At 53.1% G+C, this 24,958-nt stretch overlaps 7 protein-coding genes across 7 annotated transcripts; 3 read left to right on the top strand and 4 right to left on the bottom strand.

Moving 5' to 3' along the window:
* Positions 1–230: 230 nt before the first annotated feature.
* On the top strand, positions 231–2,186 carry COCSUDRAFT_43382 (hypothetical protein; the record flags this gene model as incomplete). The annotated part of the gene is made up of 5 exons (XM_005645503.1): positions 231–296; positions 448–644; positions 944–1,049; positions 1,399–1,542; positions 1,857–2,186. The coding sequence occupies 5 exons, from the start codon at positions 231–233 to the stop codon at positions 2,184–2,186; spliced, it is 843 nt and encodes a 280-aa protein (XP_005645560.1).
* COCSUDRAFT_48237 (hypothetical protein) lies at positions 2,175–4,704 on the bottom strand. Its single transcript, XM_005645502.1, has 4 exons — positions 4,284–4,704; positions 3,820–3,954; positions 3,146–3,349; positions 2,175–2,767 (listed from the first exon to the last, which is right to left on the bottom strand). Exons 1-4 carry the CDS (start codon positions 4,627–4,629, stop codon positions 2,583–2,585), a joined length of 870 nt encoding a protein of 289 aa, XP_005645559.1. The 5' UTR covers positions 4,630–4,704; the 3' UTR covers positions 2,175–2,582.
* Positions 4,705–5,082: 378 nt separating this feature from the next.
* On the top strand, positions 5,083–8,973 carry COCSUDRAFT_43380 (hypothetical protein; the record flags this gene model as incomplete). Its single annotated transcript, XM_005645501.1, has 10 exons — positions 5,083–5,133; positions 5,184–5,291; positions 5,328–5,687; positions 5,976–6,147; positions 6,398–6,588; positions 7,225–7,317; positions 7,518–7,685; positions 8,050–8,217; positions 8,433–8,552; positions 8,791–8,973. The coding sequence occupies 10 exons, from the start codon at positions 5,083–5,085 to the stop codon at positions 8,971–8,973; spliced, it is 1,614 nt and encodes a 537-aa protein (XP_005645558.1).
* Positions 8,974–9,051: 78 nt separating this feature from the next.
* COCSUDRAFT_54093 (thioredoxin-domain-containing protein) lies at positions 9,052–11,840 on the bottom strand. The gene is made up of 6 exons (XM_005645500.1): positions 11,657–11,840; positions 11,308–11,374; positions 11,071–11,167; positions 10,644–10,747; positions 10,093–10,327; positions 9,052–9,720 (listed from the first exon to the last, which is right to left on the bottom strand). The coding sequence occupies exons 1-6, from the start codon at positions 11,754–11,756 to the stop codon at positions 9,541–9,543; spliced, it is 783 nt and encodes a 260-aa protein (XP_005645557.1). The 5' UTR covers positions 11,757–11,840; the 3' UTR covers positions 9,052–9,540.
* A 138-nt stretch (positions 11,841–11,978) lies between these two features.
* On the top strand, positions 11,979–16,436 carry COCSUDRAFT_54092 (trypsin-like serine protease; the record flags this gene model as incomplete). Its single annotated transcript, XM_005645499.1, has 10 exons — positions 11,979–12,294; positions 12,467–12,729; positions 12,918–12,990; positions 13,237–13,429; positions 13,701–13,898; positions 14,437–14,526; positions 14,894–15,075; positions 15,572–15,749; positions 16,006–16,073; positions 16,386–16,436. The coding sequence occupies exons 1-10, from the start codon at positions 12,142–12,144 to the stop codon at positions 16,434–16,436; spliced, it is 1,449 nt and encodes a 482-aa protein (XP_005645556.1). The 5' UTR covers positions 11,979–12,141.
* A 306-nt stretch (positions 16,437–16,742) lies between these two features.
* Positions 16,743–20,156, bottom strand: COCSUDRAFT_54091 (class I glutamine amidotransferase-like protein; the record flags this gene model as incomplete). Its single annotated transcript, XM_005645498.1, has 8 exons — positions 16,743–17,021; positions 17,267–17,329; positions 17,512–17,577; positions 17,770–17,856; positions 18,182–18,297; positions 18,890–19,100; positions 19,603–19,860; positions 20,013–20,156. The coding sequence occupies 8 exons, from the start codon at positions 20,154–20,156 to the stop codon at positions 16,929–16,931; spliced, it is 1,038 nt and encodes a 345-aa protein (XP_005645555.1). The 3' UTR covers positions 16,743–16,928.
* Positions 20,157–20,901: 745 nt separating this feature from the next.
* COCSUDRAFT_54090 (hypothetical protein) lies at positions 20,902–24,655 on the bottom strand. The gene is made up of 5 exons (XM_005645497.1): positions 24,545–24,655; positions 23,590–23,786; positions 23,077–23,278; positions 22,610–22,737; positions 20,902–22,275 (listed from the first exon to the last, which is right to left on the bottom strand). The coding sequence occupies exons 1-5, from the start codon at positions 24,594–24,596 to the stop codon at positions 22,186–22,188; spliced, it is 669 nt and encodes a 222-aa protein (XP_005645554.1). The 5' UTR covers positions 24,597–24,655; the 3' UTR covers positions 20,902–22,185.
* Positions 24,656–24,958: the final 303 nt, after the last annotated feature.

The following is a 24,958-nucleotide window of genomic DNA, read 5'->3' as shown; positions in this document are numbered from 1 at the left end:
GCAAATCACACAACAAGTTGTTCCTGATTTACAATCGCAATTTCGTTCTGATCTCAAGACACTTCGGTAGGTAGAAATTGGCGAACAAGAATTCGAAAATGAAGTGTTCGGCAGTAGAAACTTGCCAACACAATCAAATGTGCCCACTAATTCATACCAGATCAATTTTATATAGACGATCGCTGCGATGGCTCTCGTGGCGTGGCACCTGCGCATCGCCTGGCGCAGACATGGCCCACAGGCACCACAAGACGCCAAAGAGGGAGGCCAGGATCGTCTGTGCCGCAAAGAAAAAGGTGACATTGCTTGTCAACTTCAGCTTTTTAACATTTTGAGGCACACGAATGGTCCATTCTCTGTCAAGGAAGCACACTAGCTTGAACTCTGACGTTCTCCCTTGGTCAAATGCTTGAAGTTTTTGCCTAATAAATTTGTTGCCAAACACAGAAGCAGCAGTTTGGGCGGAGTGCTAATGCAGCGACCCCGGGAATTTTGGACGAGGAGCTGGAGGCCGCGTACAGGCAGTTTGGAAAAGCGCTGGGCGAGACCCCCCGGGAGACCTCCCAAGTGGTGCATGAGAATCTCAACATCCCGGCCGCTTCGGCGCAGGGCCGCTCAGGGACTTCTGCCAACCCAAATGAGAGGTGCTTTCATGCCTCTGACACGAACAAGACACCATTGAGGGAATGGCCAGGAGTGCCCATGCAGCTGTCCCACTCCATGCTAGTTGGCACCCTTGTATGCAAAGGCTGAAATGTTGCTGCTGTCGCATGCTATCAGGTCGGGCTGACGTGAGGGTGATGGTATCCAAAGGGCAGCGCAAGGAGCCATAAATGTCAACTGGCTGCCTAGCTTTAGAACTGTCCTCCGTCAGGGACACTGCAAGGGGCCCTCGAGTCTGGTAGTGTCTCAGTGCGGTGTTTGATGGCTTGTGGCATGGCAGGCGGATGAGCGAGGAGAGCTATGCGCAGTTTGAGGCGATGCTGGACCGCGCAATGAAGGGCTCGGGCGACTCGCAGCCCAAATCGCTCCTCAAGGGCAAAAACACAGTGCGCAGCAGCCTCCTCTGTGCTCTCTTTAAGGGATTTTTTTAGTGGCCTTTCTGAAGCCCTTTCTAAAGCGCTGAAGCTCTCGACGAGGCTCTTCACGAATGGCAAGCTACAGTTTATATGCCAAGGCGTGGCGTGCACATTGCATGTGCTGCGGTATTGCACGATGTAGAGGGACTCACGCCTGACCTGCATTCTTTAAAGGAGCACAGCTGGATCGCTTGCGATGCGCATGCAGGTGCTGGTATGCGGCAGAGTGAAAAGAGGCTGGAGGGTCTTGAAGGAGCACAGTTGCTGCGCATGCATGTGCTGGCATGCGGCAAAGTGAAAAGAGGCGGGGGGTGTGCAGGTGGCGTTGCAAGCTGGGGAGAGGGAACGGAGGAAGGTCATAATGGAGCTGATGGAGAGCACGCTGTACTCTGAGACAGAGTCGTTCTCAGTGGATCTGGGCTTGGATGTCATCCAGCCAGCCTCCAGGAAGCCGCAGGAGGAGGTGCATGCCCGTCCTGCTTTGGCTAGCTTCAATCAAGCTCCCTTTCCTGATCAGAGTTCCTTTAGCCTGCAATGGGGATGTTATCCCTTTTGCAAGGGAAACGGGCACAGATGCTGGCCGACTTGTAGCAGAAATAAGGAGTGATATGGTACTATCACTGTGACAGCAGTACTGCATCGCGGTTCTTTCATGGTATTAGGCATTTGCATGTTGCTGGACTGGAGAAACTCTGTGGAAGCGTGCATTTCTGTGGGTGAAGGTCAAAGGCGTTGCTGGAGTGGGCGACACAATCTTGAAGCAGTGCGTGCGAGCAGGTCCCGGAGCTGATCTTGCCGCGGGGCAAAGCGGCGACGTCGGCAAAGCGGCCGGCCGCGCGCGCAGCTGCGGGGAAGCTGGAGGGAACGCCAGCGCTTGCGGGGCCGCTGCCTGTGCCAGCGCTGCAGATGCCCAAGGGGAAGCTGCCAAGGAGGGAACCCCCCGCGACGGCAACCGTTGCCCCCCCGGCCGCGCTGCAGCCGCCACTGCCCGTGCCGGCATTCGCCCCGAAGCCAAGTCTCGCGGCACCAAAGGTGCGCTGCTTTACTGCATCATGCGATTTAATGGGCATGCCTGGGAGGCATCTGAGAACTGCAACCAGCTCTTGATTTACATAGGAGGTGTGGGCATGCCTTTATTCAATGCTCACCCGTCCCAGAGAGTCTAGCGGGGACACCAAAGGGCCCCAGATCCTTCTCAAGCTCTGCAATGTCATTAGCACTCATCGTCCATTCTCGACTAAGGTTGATCCATTCTAGGGGCATCCAGACAAGACACCAACGCCCGAAACAAGACCCGAATGTCATATTCTGTTTAAGAACATGCGACAACCCGAGGGGGCTGGGAACACTCCGTCCTTTAGCTCCCAACCCAAGAACTAGAACGTTGCTGGATGTCCAAAGTGATGCGCATGAAATGGGTGGTTAATGCTGCTCTGACTCCCCCGCGGCTGCCAGTCACTGCCGCTCTTTCTCCCGAGCGCGGTGCTGGCCGCTGAGAGGCTGTCAGACAGCCGAGGCTCGGTGCAGGGAGGATGCAAGCTTGTCAGGCCCCGAGAAGAGCTCGCTAAGTCGCCTGCGTCCCTCAGCGCCTCTATCGGTGATGAGTTTGAGCTCTGCCAGAGTGAGCAGCTTGATGTTCACCAGCTTCACCTCTGTCAGCGGCATGTCTGGGATGCGCTCCGGCACACCTGAAGTTTCAGATTTAATTTTCATTTAGCCACAAGAAAATTTATTGAGCATTTCATGGCAGTGCTGTGTGCGCTGCTGAGGCCCTTTTTCACGTGGCATCCTCCCGTGGGAAGTGCAGCAACCTGGAAGTCTCAGCAACATTTCTCGAGCTGGACAGTCTTCAAGCTGTTTGAGGGACCCGCTACAGGGAAGCTAAAACTGTGCAGCGCAAGATTATCAGGGACAGTTAATTGCAGTTCAAAAACAACCGTTCCTTGCGCTGCCAATAATATACAATATCCTCTTCACGGATGTCTGGAAGACCTGCCTAAACAACCGATTTGTGTCAGCAAAGACGGGTGCGGCCAGGATTGCTATTGGCATGCAGAAAGACTGACCTGTGCCGGCGTCGTCGGTGTCCACGGTCTCCTGGGGCATGCCCGGCTCCTCCGGCGTGCTCTGCAGGCCCAGCAATGCGCCCACGCGGCCGGCCGCATTCACCAGCGCCTTGCGGTGCTCCTCTGGGATCGCCTCGTTCACCCCCTCCGCCTCCGTTGACAGCAGCTTCATGTCGTCCATGATTGCCCTGATGCCCCCGTGGCCTGCGCGCATGCAAAATGGATTATTTTTCCATGTGACAAACAGAAACTAATAGAACAAAGTGATTATTTTCTTTGTTTCTTCCTGTCTCTCAGACCCTCGATATCCCTTGCTGCCGTGGCCTTCGCGCCGCGAGCCAAGTGGTTTCCTTTCCTGTCTCTTGGTTCCTTCAGTATCTCTCGAGAAGCGTTCTCAGCTGTGCTTCCCTTCTTTGTTGTTGTGGCTTGGGGATCCTTTGGCTGGGATGTTTGGCATGCATCCCTTTGGCACGATCTGGACAGCATGCTGCTAGCTGAAGTGCTGTATGCATGCAGTTCTGCAAATGTCATGGGTGACCTCACCAGAGAGCAGGTACTGGGCAGCGCCAAGTGCTGCGGGAGGAGTGGACAAGAAAATTTCTTGCAGGGATCTTCAATTCTGACTACTGAAAGCAGCAGACAGTAGGTGAAGGTGCTGAAAGATGGGGTCTCACCTGCTGCCAGCTGGCTGACTGTGTAGAGGAGCTGGAACTGCCAGCTCTTCTTGACTTCGTGGATGGTCTCCGCGATCTCGTCGCCTGGCGTCTCGATGTAGAACTCCAGCCCAAATCCATTGACGTTCCCATCACCTGCAAAGGCAAGATTGGCTGATGCTAGAATTCTTCCAAGGCTTTTCAGGCATCCTCTCGGTTTCTTGATGCAGAGATAGTTTTAATCCAACGAATCCATGTCTGTTCTTCATCCTGCTGAACCCTGCAGAGGCTCGAAAGTCAAAGGCATCTATAACTTGTGAGGGTTTGCAGGTCTGTGACTTTAAGGTTTGGCTCAGAAAAAGCAACGTTTGAAGGGTGCAATCTTATATTTTCATACCATTTCCCTTCTATGCAGACCTTTGCTTGTAGCAGTGCAGCACCGACGGATATCCATGCGTGCATGTGGAAAGTTTGTTGGTGCCCACCTAGAGTGATGTCGTCGAAGGGATCTGACAGGCCATCCGATGCCAGGATGACATTGCCGTTGGGGCGTCTGACGAGCCGAAAGGCCTGTCTGAGAGCTGGCCACTTAGGTCCGCCTGACAGGGTAGGGCTCACCAAGTGGCTGAGCACCAAAGGCTCAAGAGAACCCAGCTGTTGCCACACAGCTTCTCTTGCCCTGCTGCTCTTCTCCAACAAGTCTTCCAGCGTCGCTGTGCTCCGGGGCTGGAAGATGTTTAATGGCTGGTTCATCCATGTGTCTGCACTCTGGTACCTATTCCCACGCCCACAGCAGATGCAATCCGCAAAATTGCTGAGCAAGCGCCCCATGGGGCCCAGGAGGAGACAAGTTGTCGCCTTGTGCTAGCTTTTCTGGTACCGTCGTGAACGCTCCATGCAAATTTCGGGCAACAGGCGCGCTTTTCTGTGCCTCGAGCAGAGATTCATTCTGCCATCGTACGGAGGAGCGTGTCCGTTATGAATCACAGGCGAAGCCAAGTTGAATCTTCTGCACATGCAGTTTCTTCTCCTTTAAAAAAAAGTCGAATACATACTTTCTTTATGTGCCGCAGGTCGACTGGAAGGTCACGGAAATTGACGAAGGCTACGTGAACACGAGGCAGGAAGCCCCAAAATTGTCCCAGAAGACTCCAGCAGCTGAGAAGGCGCCACCTGCGCAGAAACCAGAGCCAATACCTGCCATCTTGAGGCCTGCCAAGCCCAGCAGGCCTGCCACGGATGACACGTCAGGATTCACGCCATCTAACCAGGCGGCTTCCTCAAATGAGGCAGCCGCGAGCAGCGCTGCCAGCAAGCCAGCTGTCGCACCCACCAGTGAGCGCCCTGTTGCACCACCGCCAAAGCTTGCCGCGCCGCCAGTGCAGCAATCCACCAGCCCATCAGCCGCAGACAAGACCGTTTCCGATGCGTTGCCTGCGGCCAGCGCAACTGCGCCACCAGTGACTGCCCGCGCGCGTACCCCAGAAAAGGAGGTGAGCCGTGACAGGCCAGCGCAGCCGCCACGGCAGGCTGCACCGCCTGTCCCGGCGCTTCAGCGGCCGACGGCCGCGCCGGAGGCGGCTGAGGCGTCGATCCCCGCAGCGGCAAGCGTCACAAATCCGGCGCCGGCCGACTCCGGCTTGATAGGGAACGCCCTGGAGTCGCTGCAGCAGGCAGGCCCGGAGAAGCCGGAGGCCGATGTTCCGAGGCCTGCGCCGGCAGCTGCGGCCGCCGCGTCCATAGAGAGCGCTGACGCGAGCAGCTCCTTGAAGGCTGCAGGAGCGCCGGAAATTGCGCCAATGGCGGCGGCCCCGGCTCGGGAGGACAGCGCAGAGAAGCGCGCCGAGCCAGCGCTTGCTCCTCCCCTGCAGCGGCCCGCCGGAAAGCCGGTGCGTGGCGATGCTGTCATTGTCCTGTCTTGTGTGATCAGAACGAGGAGACCCTTGCTTGCACGCATGATTGTCTCATAGGCATGCCTCACTAGCTTGACTTGGTCTATAGAGGAGAATTCTATGACAGCCTGGGTGACATCTATATCGTGCTATGCATGGTTGCAAAGGCTTCTAGGCAATTGGGTGATGTCTATTCCTCAATCTACTTACAGCATCTTGGCCAAGTGAACAAATTGTGTGTAATGGCATGTGGTCACACAATAAAGAGACATCAATTGCGTGCAGGTGCGACGTCGGCCGCCGCCGCGTGAGGCCGGCAGCAAAAACGGCGCGCCAGCCACCCCGGGCGCGTATGACCTAGCGGTTGCCGCGCTTGCAACGGAGCGACCGCTGCCGGGAAAGGTCGTGAAGACATCTGCCGGCGGCGTCGTTGTTCGCGTGCAGGCCGGCTTCCAAGGTAGGAAAAAATGAAAATATGCCTTTGAAACAATCGAACCTCACAATTGCACTCCCAATATCAATTCTTGCTTGGGGCCAGCATCTTGCAAACGCCATCTTTGCCAGGTTGTGGTCAGAACCCCATCTGCCATAACTATGCCTATTGCTGCAATTCCTTGAAAATGGAAAGTTTGATTATTTAATTAATCTGATCACCATCTATGAAGGGTTGAATATTAAGTACATCTGATCAGCATCCACTGGCGCAGGCTTCCTTCCGTGGAGCAAGATGCTGCCGCACAGAAACCTGGTGGTACTGGAGAGGGAACGCGCAGCGCAGGCTGCCCTGGACCCCCCGGAGGACCCCTCCGCCCAGCAGGAAGCCCGCCTGCAGCTGCGGCGGGACGCCATGGCCGGCCTACAGGACAATCGTGTCATGGTCTATGTTCATGAAGTCAAGGTGGGAATGTCTTGTTCATCCTGGCAGTAACGCATGGGCTATTTACTAATATTGTAGTAAACACATTTCCTGCCAAGAGGCAAGGTGCGGCCTGCAGACAAGCTGCAGTTGAAGGCTGCCCCAATCCTGCCCCTTGTTGGACTTGCCAGATCCAAGCAAGACCCAATCATCCGTGGGCACGCTGGTGTGTGTTTATTTCGCCCCCCCGCCAGCCGGGGCATGGGCTATTTAGACGCTCTAAATATCCTGTGGAAGAGCGCGAGTTGCGGATCCTGATGCTCCAGACATGCCCTGTACAAGCCACATATTGATGTCTCCCTTCTTCTGGGGGGTCTTGCATCTGCCCTGGGCAATTACAGTGCAGATGCAACTGTCTCGCAGCATGCAGGACAACACACTGCTCATCCCACCTGCTTTAGCTGCTGAGGACTGAGGTTGCAAATTTATGGCTTCTCAGCTGTTGTACATATCATGGCATGGTCAGTCCCTAGGCCTGTGATGCCTGCCTTGAAGCTTGTGATGCATGTGGGTGATTGTCTGTCTGTTAAAGGGCAGAGTAGCACCTCCTTCTTGCCTTGAAGCACTTTTGGAGGCACGAAATCACTTCTGCCTGAGGACTTCGTGTGCTTGCACCAGAGACAAGAGGAGGAGGTCTACTTCAAAACGATGCTAAGCGAGAAGGGTCCGCAGTCGAAGCCCCTCCTAGATTATCCGCCCTACCAGACAGAGGTGACTCACCCTTTTCGAATGCAAATGAAAGAGAAATGAGACCTATTGATATATCTCTCAAGTGCCTCTTGTCTATAAGAGATGCTGTGCTCCTACTGCATGGCAATGGGAGGACTGGGAAAGATTTTGCCTCAGTGCATGCACATTAGTGTCCTCAATGCATGCATGCGTGTTCATGAGTAATCCATGACTCATCGCAGGTCCTCCAAGAGATGCTGGGGGAGCGGGTGGATGCGCGCGTCAGGAAGGTGACGGAGTACGGGGCGTTCCTGACCTTCCCAGTGGAGGTCTACGCTGGGTACTCGCTTGAGATGTTCGGCCTGCTGCACCGGAGCAAGATGGGCGACTTGTCCCTCGAGAGCCTGCAGGTCTGGAGTCCTCTTGTCTGCTTCCCTGCGCTCCGTATTTGTTGCAAGTGTTTGCACGCAGCAAAGCTCGGCAAACCTCTCTCAGGGTGTAGGCTGCCTTTAGACACCTGCTGTGTGTGATGCCATGAACAGCCAATACTGGCTCCCATACATCCTTGAACAACGGACGCAAGCCCGGCGTTCAGCAGTCACAGCTGTCTCAAGGCATTACCATTCACTTGCAATGTGCACTAAGCCTCCGCACTGGATGGCATGCATGCATGCTCAGTGAGGGGTGGCATCTGGTGGGAGGTTTGCTTCGATGTCTTTTGTCAGCGTGACTTTCTCTGTACAGTCAAGGTATGAGGGCTCCATGCTGCTGCAGGAGGGGCAGCAAGTCACGGCGTACCTGCTGACTTTGGATGTGGTCAAAGGCCATGTGGAGATGTCGGCAGAGCCGCCAACCTTGCCAATGCCAATCAATCAGACGCTGGAGGATCTCATTCTGAGCTCTGGCGCTGCCAAACAGGGCAAAGAGGGATCACCAGACGAGGTACTTTGCGACCCACTATTGGCAGCACTGCACACAGCATACGGGCAATTCCAGACAAAGATGCAAGCACTGTCTGTTCAAGGATGTGTCTATGCTGCTTACCCAGTTTGCTTATTCTACAGACTTTAGCTTTGGACCCAGCGTCAAAGCGGTGGGCTTTGTGCAAGATACTTCAAATCATATATGGTCTCAAGTGTGGGATGTACATGGAGCAGGAGGTTGAGAGCATGCCAGAGGCAATGGATGTCTGCAGAGAGCTGCTCCTAAGCGGCGCCATCACTGAAGCCACGCCAGGGAGGAGGCTGCAGGGGCGAGCCTTCTCGCCAGAAGTCCAGGTCAGGCCTTGCTACACATTCTAGTTTCTCTAGTATCCAGACATTAAAAGAACCTAGAAAGATGGATGCACATGCCTTCTTGTTTTTACGCAAGACATCCCTTGCAGTGTCCACAACTGTCTCAGAGCCTTGATGTCTGCGTACCTCTTCCGTAAATAGCGTCTGGTGCGATGCTTAAGAGAAATATTGAATTGAGAGAGAATGAAATGCATCGACGAGTGAAACGGTGTCTGTGTAGGTGTTCATGGCCAGGAATGAGGGCGAGGCGGTTGCAACTGGTGAGAGCGGGCCAAAGAGGTACACTCTTCTTGCGCGGGCCAGGAATGAGGTTCAGGAGATTGAGGTGGAGAGTGGTCTAGAGAGGGATGAGATGAAGACAGCACTCGGGCTGGCACTCAGCACAGTTCTGGCAGTGATGTGAGGATTCACAATTGATGCATTGCAATGAATTCTTTGCAAGGATCTTCTCAATGTACGGATATGAAGGATGCGGGAGTGTGAGTTGAACCTAACTTGCAATGAGCATCTAGGAAAAAGAATGATATGCCATGCATGTCCTTCGAAGGACGCGATCTCAAGCTGAGGCTTCACACTACAGAGACACATTGTATTGTGCTCGAGCCGCAAAGAAACAGAAGCCAATATAGCACAGCTCTCAGCAGAAACATTGTGCTCTACTCTTAATCAATGCATCTGTACCACCAGACCTGTTTAGTAAATCAGTCAGCTCAGGGTGCACATCACAAAGACAAGTGGAACTCTCTACTCCCACCACTTCTTTCAGCCCGGGTGCTCATCGCAAACAAACAGCTGGCCCTCTCTACTTCTCAGCATTGGACAGCTTGGTGCTTTGGTCTTCCCTCTCTCAGCCAGCAGCAGAACCCGCTCTATCCCCTGTGATGAGCCAGGCTCAGGGAGCCTGTTTATCCAGAGCTGTAAACCAGGTGACTCAGCTCTTGGTGCACATCACTAAGACAGCTGGCACTGCCTATTCCTCGGCCTTGGAGAGCTGCTCCTTGGTGGCCTCGTCCTCCTCTTCGTCGTCGGGGGAGAAGGCGCTGAGCACTGACAGCTTCTGGCTGATCTCGGCCGCCTTGTTGGCGCCCACCTTGCCGCTGTCCAGCAACCGCTCCAGCCGCGCCGTCTCCGTCTTGAAGAAGTCCCCTCCCTGCGGAAAATTCCCCAGTACCAACACTGAGCGACTGCCGCATGCAGAACCCCATACCAGCATCCACGTGCAGTTGGCAGACCATACGCGACAGCAAATCAAATCATATGCATGTGACCCCAACAGGCCACATGCAACCTAAACTCATTGCTACCAATTTCCACGCCGTCCTTCAGAGTCGAGGGCGGATGTGAAAGTGCATCTGACATCGTCCGGCAGTAGTCAGATTGCTCAGTGTGTTCCAACATCCCACATTTGCCTCACCACACAACTCGCTCCTCTTCTGTACAAAGCAGCAGCGCAAGCACAATGGTTTGGGCAAGCACTGGTGCATGCAAGAACCTGTGCCTGTGTCTGTCTGCATCGGCGTACCTTTGCCACGGCCTTCTCGGCGAACTTGCCGTAGAGCAGGCCAGCAGCCCTCTGCGCCTCGTCCAGCTTCTCGGCGGCTGCCTTGAAGGCGGCGGCCGCGCCGGTCTTGTCGGCAGCTGCCAGGAAGTCGCGCGCCAGCGTGTCAAGGGAGCCAATGCGCGCAAAGCCCTTGTCGGCAGCCACCTTCTCTTGCAGGTAGGCCAGGAACGCCTCCGCCGTGCGCCCGCCGTTGTAGCTGCATGCCACACCAGCGCCACGTCAGTACAATATCAAGGGGAATTAAAAGAAGGACCTGCCTCCTTTCTATGCCTACAGTTTCCACATATCTGGATGCAAGCCTCAGAGAGATGTCGATAAGGTCCTGACTTCTCTGGTACCTTTGAAAGAGTGTTGTTTCACGTGAGTAGAAGCAAAACGGTCAGAGCTCTTCGTTCATTTTGTCCCTTGACAAGTATGACTTCCACTTAAGTGAAAATAAGAATGCTGTTGCAGAGACAGTGCTGCCTACAAATGCCAGTCAGTCTTACAGGTATTCGCGCATGGGTGCGTACTCCTCTGGTGCTGATGTGGGCTTGCCGCGCCCAAAGTACTTAATGGTGGGGAAGCCCCGCACCCCAAACCTCTCTCCAATTTCCCTGTGGTCGTCTGCGTTTACCTGTTAGCACCCAATCAGCACATGTCAGATCCTCTGTTTGAAGACAGAGAGATAATTTATCAGGGGACCAAAATCTTTTGCTGCTGGTGCTGCTGTAGTAATGAAGGTTGCTTGTGACATGTGTGACCTTTCGACAAGTGCCACATGCACATCATACATGCAGGAGAAAGGACAAAATCAGCTAAGGAGCTGCCTGAGGTACACCCTCAGTTGCCATGTGCATGATTCACCCTTTCCCTGCGATTTTTGATATGCATGCGCTGATTGTCCCATATGACCGGAAACTCACACATGAAAAAGGCAGGATGTCCAGGAAAGCTCACCTTGGCGATCACCACCGAGTTCTTCAGCTTCGGGTCCTTGGCTACTGCCTCTCCAAGCTTCTTGTACTCTGGAGTGAGATGCTTGCAGTGGCCGCACCTGCATCAACGAAAGTCCCTTCAAGAACAGAAACCGAGAAAGACTGGTGCAAATTGATATAGACAGGTAGGTTGAAGGCAGCCTTGGAAGCACGGATCAGCTGGGATGGTGCAAGAGTAAACGCAGGAACTGATGCGCACCAGGGAGCATAGAATTCTACGAGGGCATGCTTTCCACCGGTGACGACCTTGTCGAAATCAGCTTGTGCTGCACGGTACACCAACACCAGTGAACTTATAGGTGATCAAAGTCGAAAAAGGCAAGCCATACACTGAAAATTTATGGCCTTTGCAGACACGTACAACAATCATAACTAAAATTTCCGGATTAAAGAGTTATATGCGCCACTAAGTCAAGGACACAGCTAAATCCAAAGCAAGTGATCAACCATCACCACACAATTCCTGTACTTCACAGAATAGGAACGGGACACGCCATATTCATCATCATAGTATGCAACATGTAAATAATTTGAAGGGTTGTGCGTACTTAAATCGTGCACTCCTGCCAAAGACTCTGTTGGATCGTCCTCGCAAGATACCAAAATACCCACCGCTGCCCACAGCAGCAGGTAAAGAATGCACCTCATTATGACGTATGCTTCTGGACAAACTTCAGCACACCGGCTTACCGAAGACTCCTAAGTTTGCCAGCAATTGGATTGTCGCCTTCCTCCCTTCAGAATGTGTTCATTCTTCGCCTCGACAAGCTTAAGCTTGAGGCGAATCTGCAGAAGGCAGGAACGCCGTCAGCCGAGAAAGAAATTCAACATGCAACACGCAATCTCATAAATCAGCCAGAAGAAATCAAGAACAAAATATCTCTTTTTTTGTAATTACTTGCCTTCGATCTCAATTTAGAGCCCTCCCTGAGAGCACTGGTGTGAGGATCTCAATCAGTCATTTTCGGGCCTTGCTGAGATCGTCCTCTTACACTGGGATTTGTCGCCCTTGTATGTTGCATCAACGCATAAAATGAACTTGAAAGGGCTTCCGACAGAAACAGGGCCTCATCATCTAATGACATGTGGTGCAGTCCGGCTGCATATGTTGCGGCATGCACAGCGTGGCCCAACCAGCAGGAGGTCACGGTCACAAATTCGGCGTCCATTCGCAGCAGAACAAGATGTGAGTCTGTTGTCGAACTGCATCTACCTGAGTATCTTACATCATAAAATGGAGGATATGCCATCATGATCTGGAGGTCATTTCGTGCAGGACCTGCTGATTCCCTTCGGTACCTGTTACATGACCGAGCTTTGTGCGGAAATGAGTATTTGAACGCAAAGCTTTGCTGCAGGGGGATAGGGGCCGAAAATCTGGAAGAAAGGGTTCAGCATGGGGAAAGGAGGGCATCGACCAGCACCCTGGAGCCCAGATCAGAAGCCTAGCAGTCTCTCCAGGGCCACTATTGACCAGGAGGGAATTTGCTGCAGCTGTGACGGCCTCAGCGGCTCTGCTATCCTGTACAGCGCCAAGCAGGGCGGCACCGGCTGTTGGGTCCAAGCCGACACTGGCAGAAGTCACGCCAGAAGTGGCACCCGCAGCGCCCCTGTCATCCAGGTGTGTTGCTGCAATCAGCAATACTGACAGCTGCACATCCACTGAAGAATACAGCTACATGCAAAACCCGGCTGAATCGTGACATGCAGAAGCTCTTCTGGTCTGGACCCCCGCAGAACGGCAGTATTTGTCAAGTGACAAGGCAATAGACAGGGGTGTTTACCATGCTGCTGGACTGCCCTGTGTAGGGAGCAGGCCGTGATCGACGTCTTCGAGCAGAGCACCCGGTCTGTGGTCAATGTCTTTGATGTCACTCTTCAGGTGAGCACACTGCACTGTTTCACCAATGAACCTTACTAGGTTGACTTCTGCATGCATCCTGCCAATCTTGTCTGGGGTTATTCACTCTCAGCATGAGCAAGCGGATGCAGCAGAGCAGTGCTGCACATATGACAGCATGCATTGAGGCACTGCCTGTCTGCTCGACAGCTTCACCTGTTTTTTCAGCTGATCTACTTTATCTTGCTCCAGGCAGGCTACCACTTGTTTGTGTTGCTCCTCATTCAGGGGAATGCGAGGCCGGTGCCTCAAGAGGATCAGCCGGAGGGCAATGGCACCGGATTTGTATGGGATGCCGATGGCAACATAGTGACTAACTTCCACGTCCTCGCCAGCGCGCTTGTCGCCATCACCCGGCGGCCGGGAGGACCCCCGCGAGAGGGGGGCCCCCGCCCTGTCGTCGCAAAAATCACCCTCTTGGGTGCGGGCCAACCCTCAATACTTTATCGCATGACTAGTCTTCAATCCTGTTGCAGTGCAGTGCCTATCAAAGGTAAGAGAGAGAGGCTGCACGTCCCTCATTTCCTTTAGTAAAAACAATGGAGGTATCAACAGATGATAAGACGAGACAACATGCCTGGCGATGCCTGGCGATGCTCCCTACACATGTTCCAAGGTATCAGGCATGCAACTGAGGGAGCAATGCAGTAGGAACACCAGTAGAGATGCAGTACTGTAAGTCTGCTGTGCAGGAGCGGATGGCTACAACCAGACATATGACGCAGTGCTGGTGGGAGCGGACAGAGCGAAGGATCTGGCAGTGCTGAGGATAGCGGCGCCAAAAGAGGCGCTGCGGCCTGCCCGGCTCGGGCAGTCCGGGCAGCTGCGCGTCGGGCAGCAGGTGCTTGCCATCGGCAACCCCTTCGGCTTCGACCACACCCTCACCACAGGTGTGCACAAGGGGTAGAATAGAGCAGTCGTAGTTATCAGGGTCACAGCATGCTATCATTCCCAAATCAAAATGCGACAAAATGCTCGCATTAGCGCTGGAAATATTATGCGAAAATATGCCATTAAATGCAAGCTGCTGTGGTACGTGCTGTGCCATGTGAACGATTACTTGTCCGCAGCTTCCAGCCGTAAAATCTCACTCAAGCCGATCGTCAAAAGTTTAACTACGAGTAAGAGGACTGTCCTTGATTACACCTATTCGCACATGCCTCTGCACATGCCTGCATGTGCGCACACACGTTGTCTTCAAACCTGGACCAGCACCGCACTCTTTTTGCTGGCTGTATCTCCCAGAAGAGCATGCTGGGCATCTAATCTGCCATGCAGCTGCATGCTTGAATACCGATCTGCCACCATGAGTCTTCGGGGCTTTTTGTATTGTTGCAGAGTGTGGAACGCACTTGAAAATGTGCTGGCTTGTTTTCTTTTGTGCCAAAGGACACCTTTTGTGAGCGCGTTGTTGGGCCGCTTTGGCAGGTGTGATAAGTGGGCTGGGGCGGCAGATACAGAGCCAGGTGGGCAGCAGCATCGGGGGCGCCATCCAGACAGACGCGGCCATCAACCCTGGCAAGCCACACTCTTTTTCACTGGTTCACAGTAGGATCTTCATCACATCACAAGGTTCATGAATTATAGAAATGGATGAGCACGCTTAGGAGGGGAAGCTTAAGCATTTGCCTGACATCACGTGCCCAAAAAGTGGAGTAGGAGGAGGTTTCCCTCCCTCCTCCTTTCTGTTTAATTCCCCTTCAAGATGAGTGGAGCACTGTCTGTTTTTAGCACCGTGAAGCAGTTGGTGCCCCAACTTTATCCTTCAACCACATCAGCTTTGGATTTATTTTGTACTGAATATAAAAATTTTCGTAACCTACGGTGTAAGGTTTTTAGGGTGGATATATGGATGGATGCTGAGCTGTCGGGTGTACCAAAACAGGCAACTCGGGGGGTCCGCTGCTGGACTCGGGAGGGCGAGTCATCGGGGTCAACACAGCCATCTACACAGCGTCGGGGACGTCCGCAGGCGTCGGATTTGCGATCGGCATCGATACTGTCCGCCGCGTGGTACCGCAGCTGCTGCAATTTGGCAAAGTGACGCGGCCGGCACTCAACATACAGGTGCGCCTCGGACTAGGCATAGCAGGAATATAGAAGAAAATGGAAGAAGTGTGAGATTGTGCTCGAATGACCGGGCCTGTGGCAAGCAATATCAGTACAACTGTGAGGTGCTGGGTGTCAAGGAATTGGCTGTAGGATATCTTGGCGCTGTGTGTGCATGGATGCTTTGGGTGACTGCCTGTCAGGTAGTCCTGGCAGACAATGACTTTCGTGTCCCATGCATGTAAAGCATGTTGACATCGCGCTTGCCTGTTATCAAGGCACCTCAGTCCGCCATGCAAGCATCAGAGCCTCTGGACGATGACGCACAAAGGCGATGCTCCTTTTCACCCATAGGGTGCATGTTCAGTAATGTTTGTCGTTGATCAAAGACACATCTTTTCTGTGTGATTGAGTGCACGATGGTCGATTCAACACACTGATGTCTGGACCTCCTATCAGCAAGGGTGTCGGAGCTAATTTCAAGTCAAGTCCTGAGAAGTTTGACTCACGGCAGCTGGCGTCCGAGGCGGTGGCGCGCCAGCTGAAGGTGACTCGCGGCGCGATGGTGCAAGCCGTGGCGCCAAACTCGGCGGCCGCCAAAGCCGGGCTGCTGCCGACGAGACGTGCGCTGTCAGGCATCGTGGCGGGTGATGTCATCACCGCCTTAGATTTGCGGCCCGTGACTAAGCCAGGTCTGCCTATTCTGGCAACACTGCCTGTCCATGTAAAAACATGTGATCGCCCTGCACTCCATGAAAATTTTGCTGCCAATTGGCTTGTGAATTTGGCTGCCCAGTAGTAGTACAAGCGGTGCTAGGCTTTAAATTAGTCGAGCGCATAGAGCTAATGCTGAGATAGTGGCAGCTTGGACGAGAGGTGCAGGACATGACCTGATAGGAGGCTTGGTTATGGCATAGGATGATGCTGAATCTGCTAATGGGTGCACAGGTGACCTCGCACTTGCGCTGGATGATTGCAGCGTGGGCGACAAGATCGTGCTGACAGTGCAAAGGGGCGTTGGTGACTCACAGGCGCGCTTCAACCTTGTCCGTTGCCAGGCAATGTAAAAGTTGTGCTCATTTCAGCCAGCATGCCTTGAGTTGACCAGCAATTGCCACCGGGCGCACAAGGTCCAGATGATGCTACAGAAGCATGCCTGGAGCATGCATGCGCCTGTGCTCTTCTAATCATCTTGCCGGCCTGTTGATTAAAATCACTGATGGTGATTGCTACATCACAAGCCTTCAGTGAGGTCAATGCAGGCCTATACATGTAGTGGCATTCAGGAGCTGAAAGATATTAAGCTGGTGAACACTGCGTGGCTGCAGGGACCGCAGGAGCTAAAGCTTCCCCTAGAGTTAGAAGCAGAGATGGCGTGATTACTTAAACCATTGAAGTAGAAGGAGCGAATGTAAAATTGGGATGACTGCGCATTGTCGCATTCTTACTGTGAATCTTGCTCGAGCATGGGCTCTCATCCCTTCAGCTCGCTCAAGCATGCTGAGTAGAACGTTGCTTTTTTCGTAGCTATCCGAGTGTCATAGTGGAACCTGCTCAGACAGTCTTCAGCATACAGGTAAATCGGACACCGTAGCAAAAGACACTTGGTACCCACGTATTCTGCCCTTGGTTGTCTGCGCTGTAGTCTACACTGTGGCCTGCTGATCTGAGATCTGAGGTTCTGAATCGATCAGTACTGTAACAGATGAGGTCTGAATAAATCTATGTCAAGATCCAGATCTGCGTCTTACCGTGTGGCACAAGTCATTGGCATCAACAATTAGACGTAATAGGTAGAATGTAATTACTAGCACATCGAGAGGAAGCTGCTGTCCTCAGATTTGTTTGCAAACAAATCACACCCCAATGAGTCAAGAGGCCGCAGGCAGGGAGCTTGCATTGTAAGGCTCAAAGAAGTAGCACTCATCAAAGTCTGACTCCTTCCCAGGGTGGCCAGGATCCCCCTGCACACAGCACTGACCGGTTTAGCTGTCTTACAAATCTGTCTGAGCCAGATAAAGAGCCTAAAACGCTCCTTGCATCTTGCAGATTGCAGCAGCAAGCCATAAGATCCTATTTCAACCTTCACAAGTGCTGCAGCACAGGGCAAGCAAGGAATGTTGTGGCAGTCTACGCACTCATATGCATGGGAAGCCATCAAATAGCGCAAAGGGCAAACAACGAGGCAAGGGAGCACAGTGTTCAGTACCTTGCCGGTGTACGTTGTGGGGTAGTTGTAGATCAGGATGTCCTCCTCCTCTTGCTGACTGGCCTGTGAAGTGTGCAGCAGCAGCATAATTCAAGGCTATTAGCCAAGACAAAGTGCTCCAAGATCAGTTTGCACTGTCATGAAAGCTCGGCAGCGAACTACCGGCTTTTCACACTGCCATAGAATACTTGCTAGATCAGCTCGGGGAAGGATTTGGCACGCAGGAAGAGGAAGGAAGAGCTCACAGGTGAGTGTGTGTTTTTCCTGGCTTGGTCCACTAGATACTTGGCAGCTGCATGTGTCACCTCCACCTGATTAAGCACCCAGAATGCACTTATCAGAATGGACCTTTGATGTTATGTCAAGCCCAGATTGCATCTTCCACAAAAGCTCTTCAATGCTATGGAGACACAGCAGGACAACCTGTGCAATTCACAGCGTAGTCTGATGTGGGCGCCTTAGAAACAGGACACAAACAGGGTGGCATCAATTTGGGTACTCACCGCAGAAGAGGAGTGTGGAATCTGCAATTTTCTTGCCCATTCAAATGAGTTCTTCTCCGGGTGCCACTGTGTTGCAGTTATGGGATACTGCACCGTTGGCAAAGAATTGCGGTGATAATTCATGGACAACACATTCTTATCGCAATAGCTTTTGACATTATTTTTGACGGAATGCAGACACATGAGAAGTTTGCGATATGAAGATGGGCAGTGACAGACTGCCTACAATGAGCCAATGAGCCTCAGGTGGCTCCCAAAAGGCCTCTGAGATGTACTAAGAATAATACAGCCTTCATAACACCCAAAGAAGACAAGGTTGCAGCTCAGTAAAGAAGACAAGGGTACCATGCAACATCAGGCACCATTACCAGAACAAAATGCCCACGTGTTCACATCACCTCCTGCTTCTCACCTTTCTGGCCTCCATGGTTGATATATAGACAGCGTGACGCCTGTCAGAGCTCAAGGACGTCACCACAAAGAAGTCTTTCAGCCGCTCACTCCCCTCGTATGTGCTCATTGCCAGTCCTGCAGAAACCACCTGGCAATCTTCAGCCCCTTCACTTGCCATAATAACTCCTGTCACCCAAGTCAACTCCCGTGGCTTCTTAAATCCACCCATCTGCGGATAACAAGGTGCTGCAGCATAATGGAGCCATTTTCGAGAGTCAATGCTGCTGATTCTGTCTCCCTGAGCCCCTTGAGAGCAAATGCACCTGAGCACAGAGAGCAAGGCCCTACTGGACCAAGCACCGAGACTATCTTGCCTTAATCAGCCAGGGGAACCCAATGGATGCTGAGCAGCGTGATGCCTGGCCAAATGGCGTGGACCATAGAAAACAACGGCCTGCTGCAGCATTTAATTCCAAGAATTTACTGGAAGGTCCACCCAGATGGACTGGGATCACCATGTGCACTTGCTGTGGTAAAAACATGTAAAATTGGGCTTTAGAGTATCCTATTTCTCTTTGGTAAATCCCCCATATGGCCTTGGGTCTTCAAGCCCCTCGAGTCCTGCCCAGAGGTTTCTCTAACTGGATATTTATCCACCCTTTCCTGCCATGAAAGGGGGTAATATACCAAAAAAGGGGGTAACAAACCAATAAATCGTTGCGCGCACCCTTGCCGTGGTTCTCCATGGCAAGCGGCTGCTCCTGCAGGCCGCGCAGAACCTCTGGAGGGAACGCGCCGAAGAACGTGCTGTCATTCTTGCCGTCCTCGGTGAGCACCAGTGGCGAGGCGTTGTCATACGAGTCGAACTTAGTCAGCGCGCGGCCGTCGCCCGACACAATCACCGCCAGCGCCTCGAAGCCCAGGCAGGTGCCGTGCAGCTGCGCAGAACACGCCAACAACATTCAGCACACAGACTGCCTGCTTGAACGTTTTGTATTGTGTGTAAGCGCTGTCGCAACACGGCAGCTAATTTTCCATGAAGCAGTCGAGCGGCCACTACAGATGGTGTCCTAAGACAATGTCCTGACATTGTCCCCATGTTAGATTGACCACTCTGCATCGCTAGGCTGCAGCTGACAGCAAAGACAGTCAACGAGATTATGATGATGACACGATCATGGAGGATGCTGCCTCACAAGTGCCTTCTTCAAGCCAGAACTATGTTCACGCCAACCCTGTCATGAAAAGGAGGAGGCATTGCTGCGCACATTGGACTGCACAGCAGGCCAAAGCCGGTTGCAGACACTTTAGATAATCACAGAGAGGACAGGAAGCATACTGCACCACGAGTTCCTGCCCATCACTAGCCTGCACATTGCTAGCCAGAACTATCTACACAACAGCCCATTTTTTTAAGAAAGTGGGCATCGCTGCGCGCACCGGGAAGAAGTCTCCGGCGTCGTTGGCGGCGATGGAAAGGTTGAGTAAAAGGGCCGAGGTGTCGAAGAAGGGGTGGTGGGGGCTCAGGTTCTGGCCGCCCCCGGGAATGAGCGCGCCGTTTACGGCCCGGAACAGCCGCTGCACCTCGGCTCTTGGGGCGTCGTACGGGATCGGCACCGCGCGCGCGCCAGCCGACTCCACAAACTTGATGTAGGAGGCCGCTATGTACGACTGGTTGCCCGGGGCTGGGTTGCCCGGCTGGGCAGCAAAAAGGGCAGATGAGGCCAGCCAGTCTTGATACGGTGTAATACTGCAGATCTTTAAGGTCCTCCTTGTAACTGCAGCTGGTGTAAAATGGACGGATTATTTGCTGGGTTTCTGGACGACAAGAAGCTTGAGGATCTGTATACCTGCGTTAGTATGCCTATCAGAGGCCGATCAGAGACGTATCCTGTGCTGTTGCTGGAGATGGTGCTCAGATGGCTAGAGTTGGGTATCCTTGCACACTCAGACCTGGTATACACAATTTTCTCGCCTCTCAGTATGGCAAGCATTTTTTTCACTACGACATTGGCAAAAAATGTCTTCAAAGCCGGTTCGCGGTATTATGGGCGAGGAGGTCCTTACCAGCACAACGATGCCAAGGATAAAAGCAAGCAAAATAGGCTGGAATGCCGCATCATGGCGCCTAATGTTTCGCGGTGGGATGCTGTAATTCGATGGGCGGGCAGAAACAGTAATCAAGACTGCTGGCGAGGCGATCAAGGCGATCTAGACATCGTGAATTTAGGTGGTCCGTTTTGCGTTCCCCTTGCGTTGCACAGATACTGTGTCAAGCCTCTCCCTCTAATATGATATCTCTTATGCCCCAGCAGAGTAGCAACGACTGGGTTGTGAGGAGGGAACGGTTTGGAAGGGATGAAGTGCACGAGGCGTCACATGTTGCTGGCGTCATCATCCCTGGAAGCCATGCGAAGCTGCGTCCAGGCAAACTGACGCTTAAAGGTTTGATAAGCAGTTGCGTTTGCTTGCTTGAGCAGACGCAGGTGTTTTCGAAGGTCTCGATCCACATTTTGCTCTGCATATGCCCTGCATCCACCATGAATTGATTGGATGCGACCATCGTGCATATGGAACCTTGGAAAGATTCTTTCCCATTGGATGATCACAGACTCTATTGATACTATACATTGCATGTGTGGAAGTGAAATCTGTCTTGGCTACTAGCAGTCACCAACGGGCAGGCTGAATCTACAAAATGACTCGTCAAGCACTTGCCAACGTAGTTGCTGACGATTTGATCAGGCATGATTGTGACATTTACATGGACGTGTGCACATGTTTAATCGTGAAGAATACTATACCGTAAATGCGAAAGTAGCAAAACAGCAGGTACAGAAAGGGATAGCAATCAGTACAAATCACCCAACACCATTCATGAGTGTACAACTTGGCTAAAGAGCCCAGCTAGCCTAGGCCCGACGCTAAAGTTTGGACTCAATGCAAAAAAATTGAAGAGGTCCTGCTGCTGTCTGGTGTGGGAACTTCTGCAGAGACTAGTGTGATCTTAGATCCCAGCTCACAAATGTGTGGCTGTAGACTGTCTACCAATCCGCAAACAAGCACCGTAGTGTCAAATCCGCATTATATGACCATCAAGTAATGGTCTTGGGAAGCTCTAATGGCAACCTCGCGATGTTCTGCATTTGGGCCACTGTCTGTGCATTGCAACTGCATCTTCTAGAGGGAATATGCCATCCAGCTTTGCATTGAGCTTGCTGACTACAAAACAGCTCATTTGTCAAACGATTCCTGTTGGTTACTGAGAGAATGGGTTGCCCTGCAACAGCCCTTCCATGGCTGCATTATTCCTTCTTGTGCCCAAAAGGGAATCCCACTTATTCCAACCTTGGAAATACGGGTACAAGTCATACCAATACGTCCTCCCAGAACTCCCTAAAATTCAAATGAGATGGCCCGCCAATCCTTGCAATCCTGTCCTTGCTGCCTAAGCAACCAATGAAGCCCGACCTACAGAGTAATATTGAAGCCACATTGATGCCCATGACCTCAGAAACAAGTGCAGTCTTGGGTTGCATTGTCGATGGTATCAACGTGGTGTGAAGAATGAACCGGCGCAGGTGGCAGCCTGTCCCCTCAACTATATAATGCAGCCCTCAAGCACGCCAAACCCAGAATTTGAAAATGGTTGGCACGCGCAAAGCACCCGGGCTGCACGTTATTTCCCCGGCTGTGACAACATATATGCATCCCTGCGTGTATTTGGGCTGCCAGGCCGTGCAATAAGCTTACGAGTCCAGGAATATTGCGGATTCAGAACAACGGTGGTGGATTTGTGGCAGTTCTAGCATTGCCTTGGGTGGAGTTGCTGAATCAGCAGCCAGTACTTGCTGCCTGATGACCCCGGTCCCTTCCGCTGAGCATCCTGCAACACACCCTCCAGGTGGCATGCCCACGTGGGTGATCCTCCGATTGCCCTCGCCCAAACAGGCAACCCTGGGCATGCCCCAAGCCGCGCCAAGACAGGTGTGCTGCTCTTACTCCAAGCACTCAAGCATCCTTTTACGCCATGCGCCTGCGGCCTCCCAGCGACGGAGCTGCAAGAGCTCCCGGCGCTGTTGTGGGCGCAGATGCGAGCGTGTACTTGCCGGCCTGCGCACAGACACCCAGAACACTTGAGCCGCCAGTCCTCAACTATGTACAGTACCCTCCTGTTTCCATGATCCTGCGTCCCTTCAATCTCTTCTCCTGGTGTGTGGATGCTCCTGCTTGCCAGTTTGTGAGTCTATAGAGGATGGCAACTGACTGAGTATTCCTCCAGCTATCTGTCTTTCACGGGCGGGTGAAAAGCTGCCAAACACATCCATGGGGACTGCTAACACATGGAGCTCCTCTATCCCCATCCACTCATCACATCCAACCTGACCTAAGCAAGGTTCAAATTTGATAGGATCAGGCAGCATGTTATTCAGCTGCTGATGCGCACCGTGGGCACGGAGCTGTAGAGGATGGTGGAGAGAGGCACCGGGCCGCCGGCCGCCATGGGTGCAGCCGTGGGCGACGCCGCAGGAGCCGTCTTGAAGACAGCATTTGCATACTGCGACTCGCTGGCCACTGCACGCATGGCACGGCCACGTCAGAAATCGTAGGAAGGCACGTGTGATCTCGTCATTCAGAACAGGCCGGCTGGGTCTGCTGGAAAACACGCAACTACACACCCATGCATCAAGTATTAAGACCCATCCCTGCTCAAATCAAGTATCTCTTGTCACCACAGCCTTCCATCTGCTATGAGACCCCTTTCTGTTACATGTTCAAGGCAGGCTACCACTCATTTGCACTTGAGGAACCCCATGGATCCGCAACAGGTGCATCCAGCAAGGTGCACGGTGCCTCCGCTTCTCCAAGATGTGACTTTGCACCAAACGATGCAGGAAGGTTTATGTGCCTCACCGCCCAGGCTGCTGCCAGCTCCGTTGCCCTTGGTGTCAGCGCCCACCGGGTCCGATCCCTTGTAGTCCACAAGAAGGCGGCGGCCGAGCACGCTAGGTGCGCCTTGGCCAAAGGGCGCCGACACCGGCGCTGAAGCTCCGTAGGAGACCGCTGCGGGGAATGCCAACGGTACGGCCGTTGGTGCCGCTGCTGTGTACGGGACCTGCACAAGCGAAAAAGAAACACATCGTTTACACTTAGATATTGCGCTGTTTGGATAGGGTCCATGGTATGACATATTCATGGACTGCACATGCAGATTCACTGACCTCCTCTCCTTCATCAGCTTCTGTTGCATAACATGGACCGCACTGAATGTCGATACTTGCATGACTCAAGACCGCCCATAATATGTTGCAACTATGACAGCACTAGGGGTGGTGTGCAGTGGAGCTGGACACATCTGTGCTGCTGGCCACAATGCGCCGAAGCACAAGAGCGCAGGAGACGAGGGTACAGAGGGAGAATGCTCACCGCTGCAGCCACGCTGGCACCCTTGCCATTGCCAACAGTGTCAGCGCCGATGGGGTCGGATCCCCGAGTGTCCACTAAGAGGCGGCGGCCATGCGCATGGTGCACCGCTACAGCAGACTCTGTGCCTGCCAGCGAGCTGCGCGCCAGCCCTAGCTCGTGCAGCGCAGCACCTGTCTGGTGGATGCCTTGTGAGGCACCTGCGCAAGCAATGGAAAAAGCGACCGTCAATGGAGGGCACTGGAAGCATGAGGTTGACGTCAAGATGGACGTGGCAGAGCCCCGGGCACCCAAGTGCTTGGGAGCGCCCCTAAGATCGGGCATTTGCGTTTCCTGGATGTTGCGCGGTGGCCTGTATCGTTGCGCTTGCGATGGTTGCATGAACCTTGTAACGACATGCACATGCGCCCACTACTTCTGCTACCTACTTCGAGCACTAAAAAAGCGGATGTGCAGAACGTGCGTCCCTGGCCAGAGGTTCGGGAGCCAGCCCCAAACGCAATTAATGTAAAATAGCGGTGATCCCCAACTAGAAATGGAATCTCCCTTATACTGCTGATCTAATAACTTGCTGTGCACTCCTAGACCGAAGCCTGTCTCAGTGTATACCCGCGCCGAACGCCAGCACACTGCTTGTCCAGAGACTGGCGTAGTGCGCAAGACAAAAACCTTAAGGAAAGGCTTCTTTTGACCACAAACGATATTTGTTAGGCCATTCGTTCCCCAGACCTGTCCATCGCTTCGGCGGCAGCCAAAGCGGAAAAAGCACAACATGGTGAGTATCAAGTCGCGCGCTTTCCTCTTTTCCCAGGTTGCTGCCCGATCGACAGCCTGATACTATCAATAGGTTGTATTAGACTGTTTCCACCAGCACCAACCCCTGCAAATGGCAGCAGCCGTCTAGTTGAGACGCAGGTTGCACAGACGCCTGCACCTGCCCACAACGAAGGGGCCTCACCTGCAGTCGCGATTGCAGCCAGCAGGAGCATGATCGCAGCGAAAGACTTCATTGGTGCTTGACGACAGGTACCCTTGCTCTGTGCAGCGCGCAATCTTTGTTCCGATCTCCCAGCTTCCCGCGAGCGATGTCAAAGCGGGAACGAGCTTCGTGCCAGCTGGAGGGCACAATCCCCCGGTTCAGTATCTACAATCGAGGGGATTGACTGACACCTGGCCGAGGGCTGACGTCCAGGGTGAGCTGGACCTGCCACCTGGTGCCATGGGCCAATAGGAAGCTTCCTGAAGACTCTTTTGTATGGACAGATCATTGAGTTTCATGTCTTGTGTGCTATAGATGGGAAGCTGTGGGAAATCTAATTGGAATCAGCCCTGCAGGCTGTACAGTGTACACATGTGGCCAAGGCTGGAACAA

The sequence above is a fragment of the Coccomyxa subellipsoidea genome (genome assembly GCF_000258705.1).
Source record: "Coccomyxa subellipsoidea C-169, whole genome shotgun sequence".
Classification (NCBI taxonomy): Eukaryota; Viridiplantae; Chlorophyta; class Trebouxiophyceae; family Coccomyxaceae; genus Coccomyxa; species Coccomyxa subellipsoidea.
The sequence above is the reverse complement of the archived record's forward strand: the minus strand, read 5'-3'. Positions and strand labels throughout refer to the sequence as shown.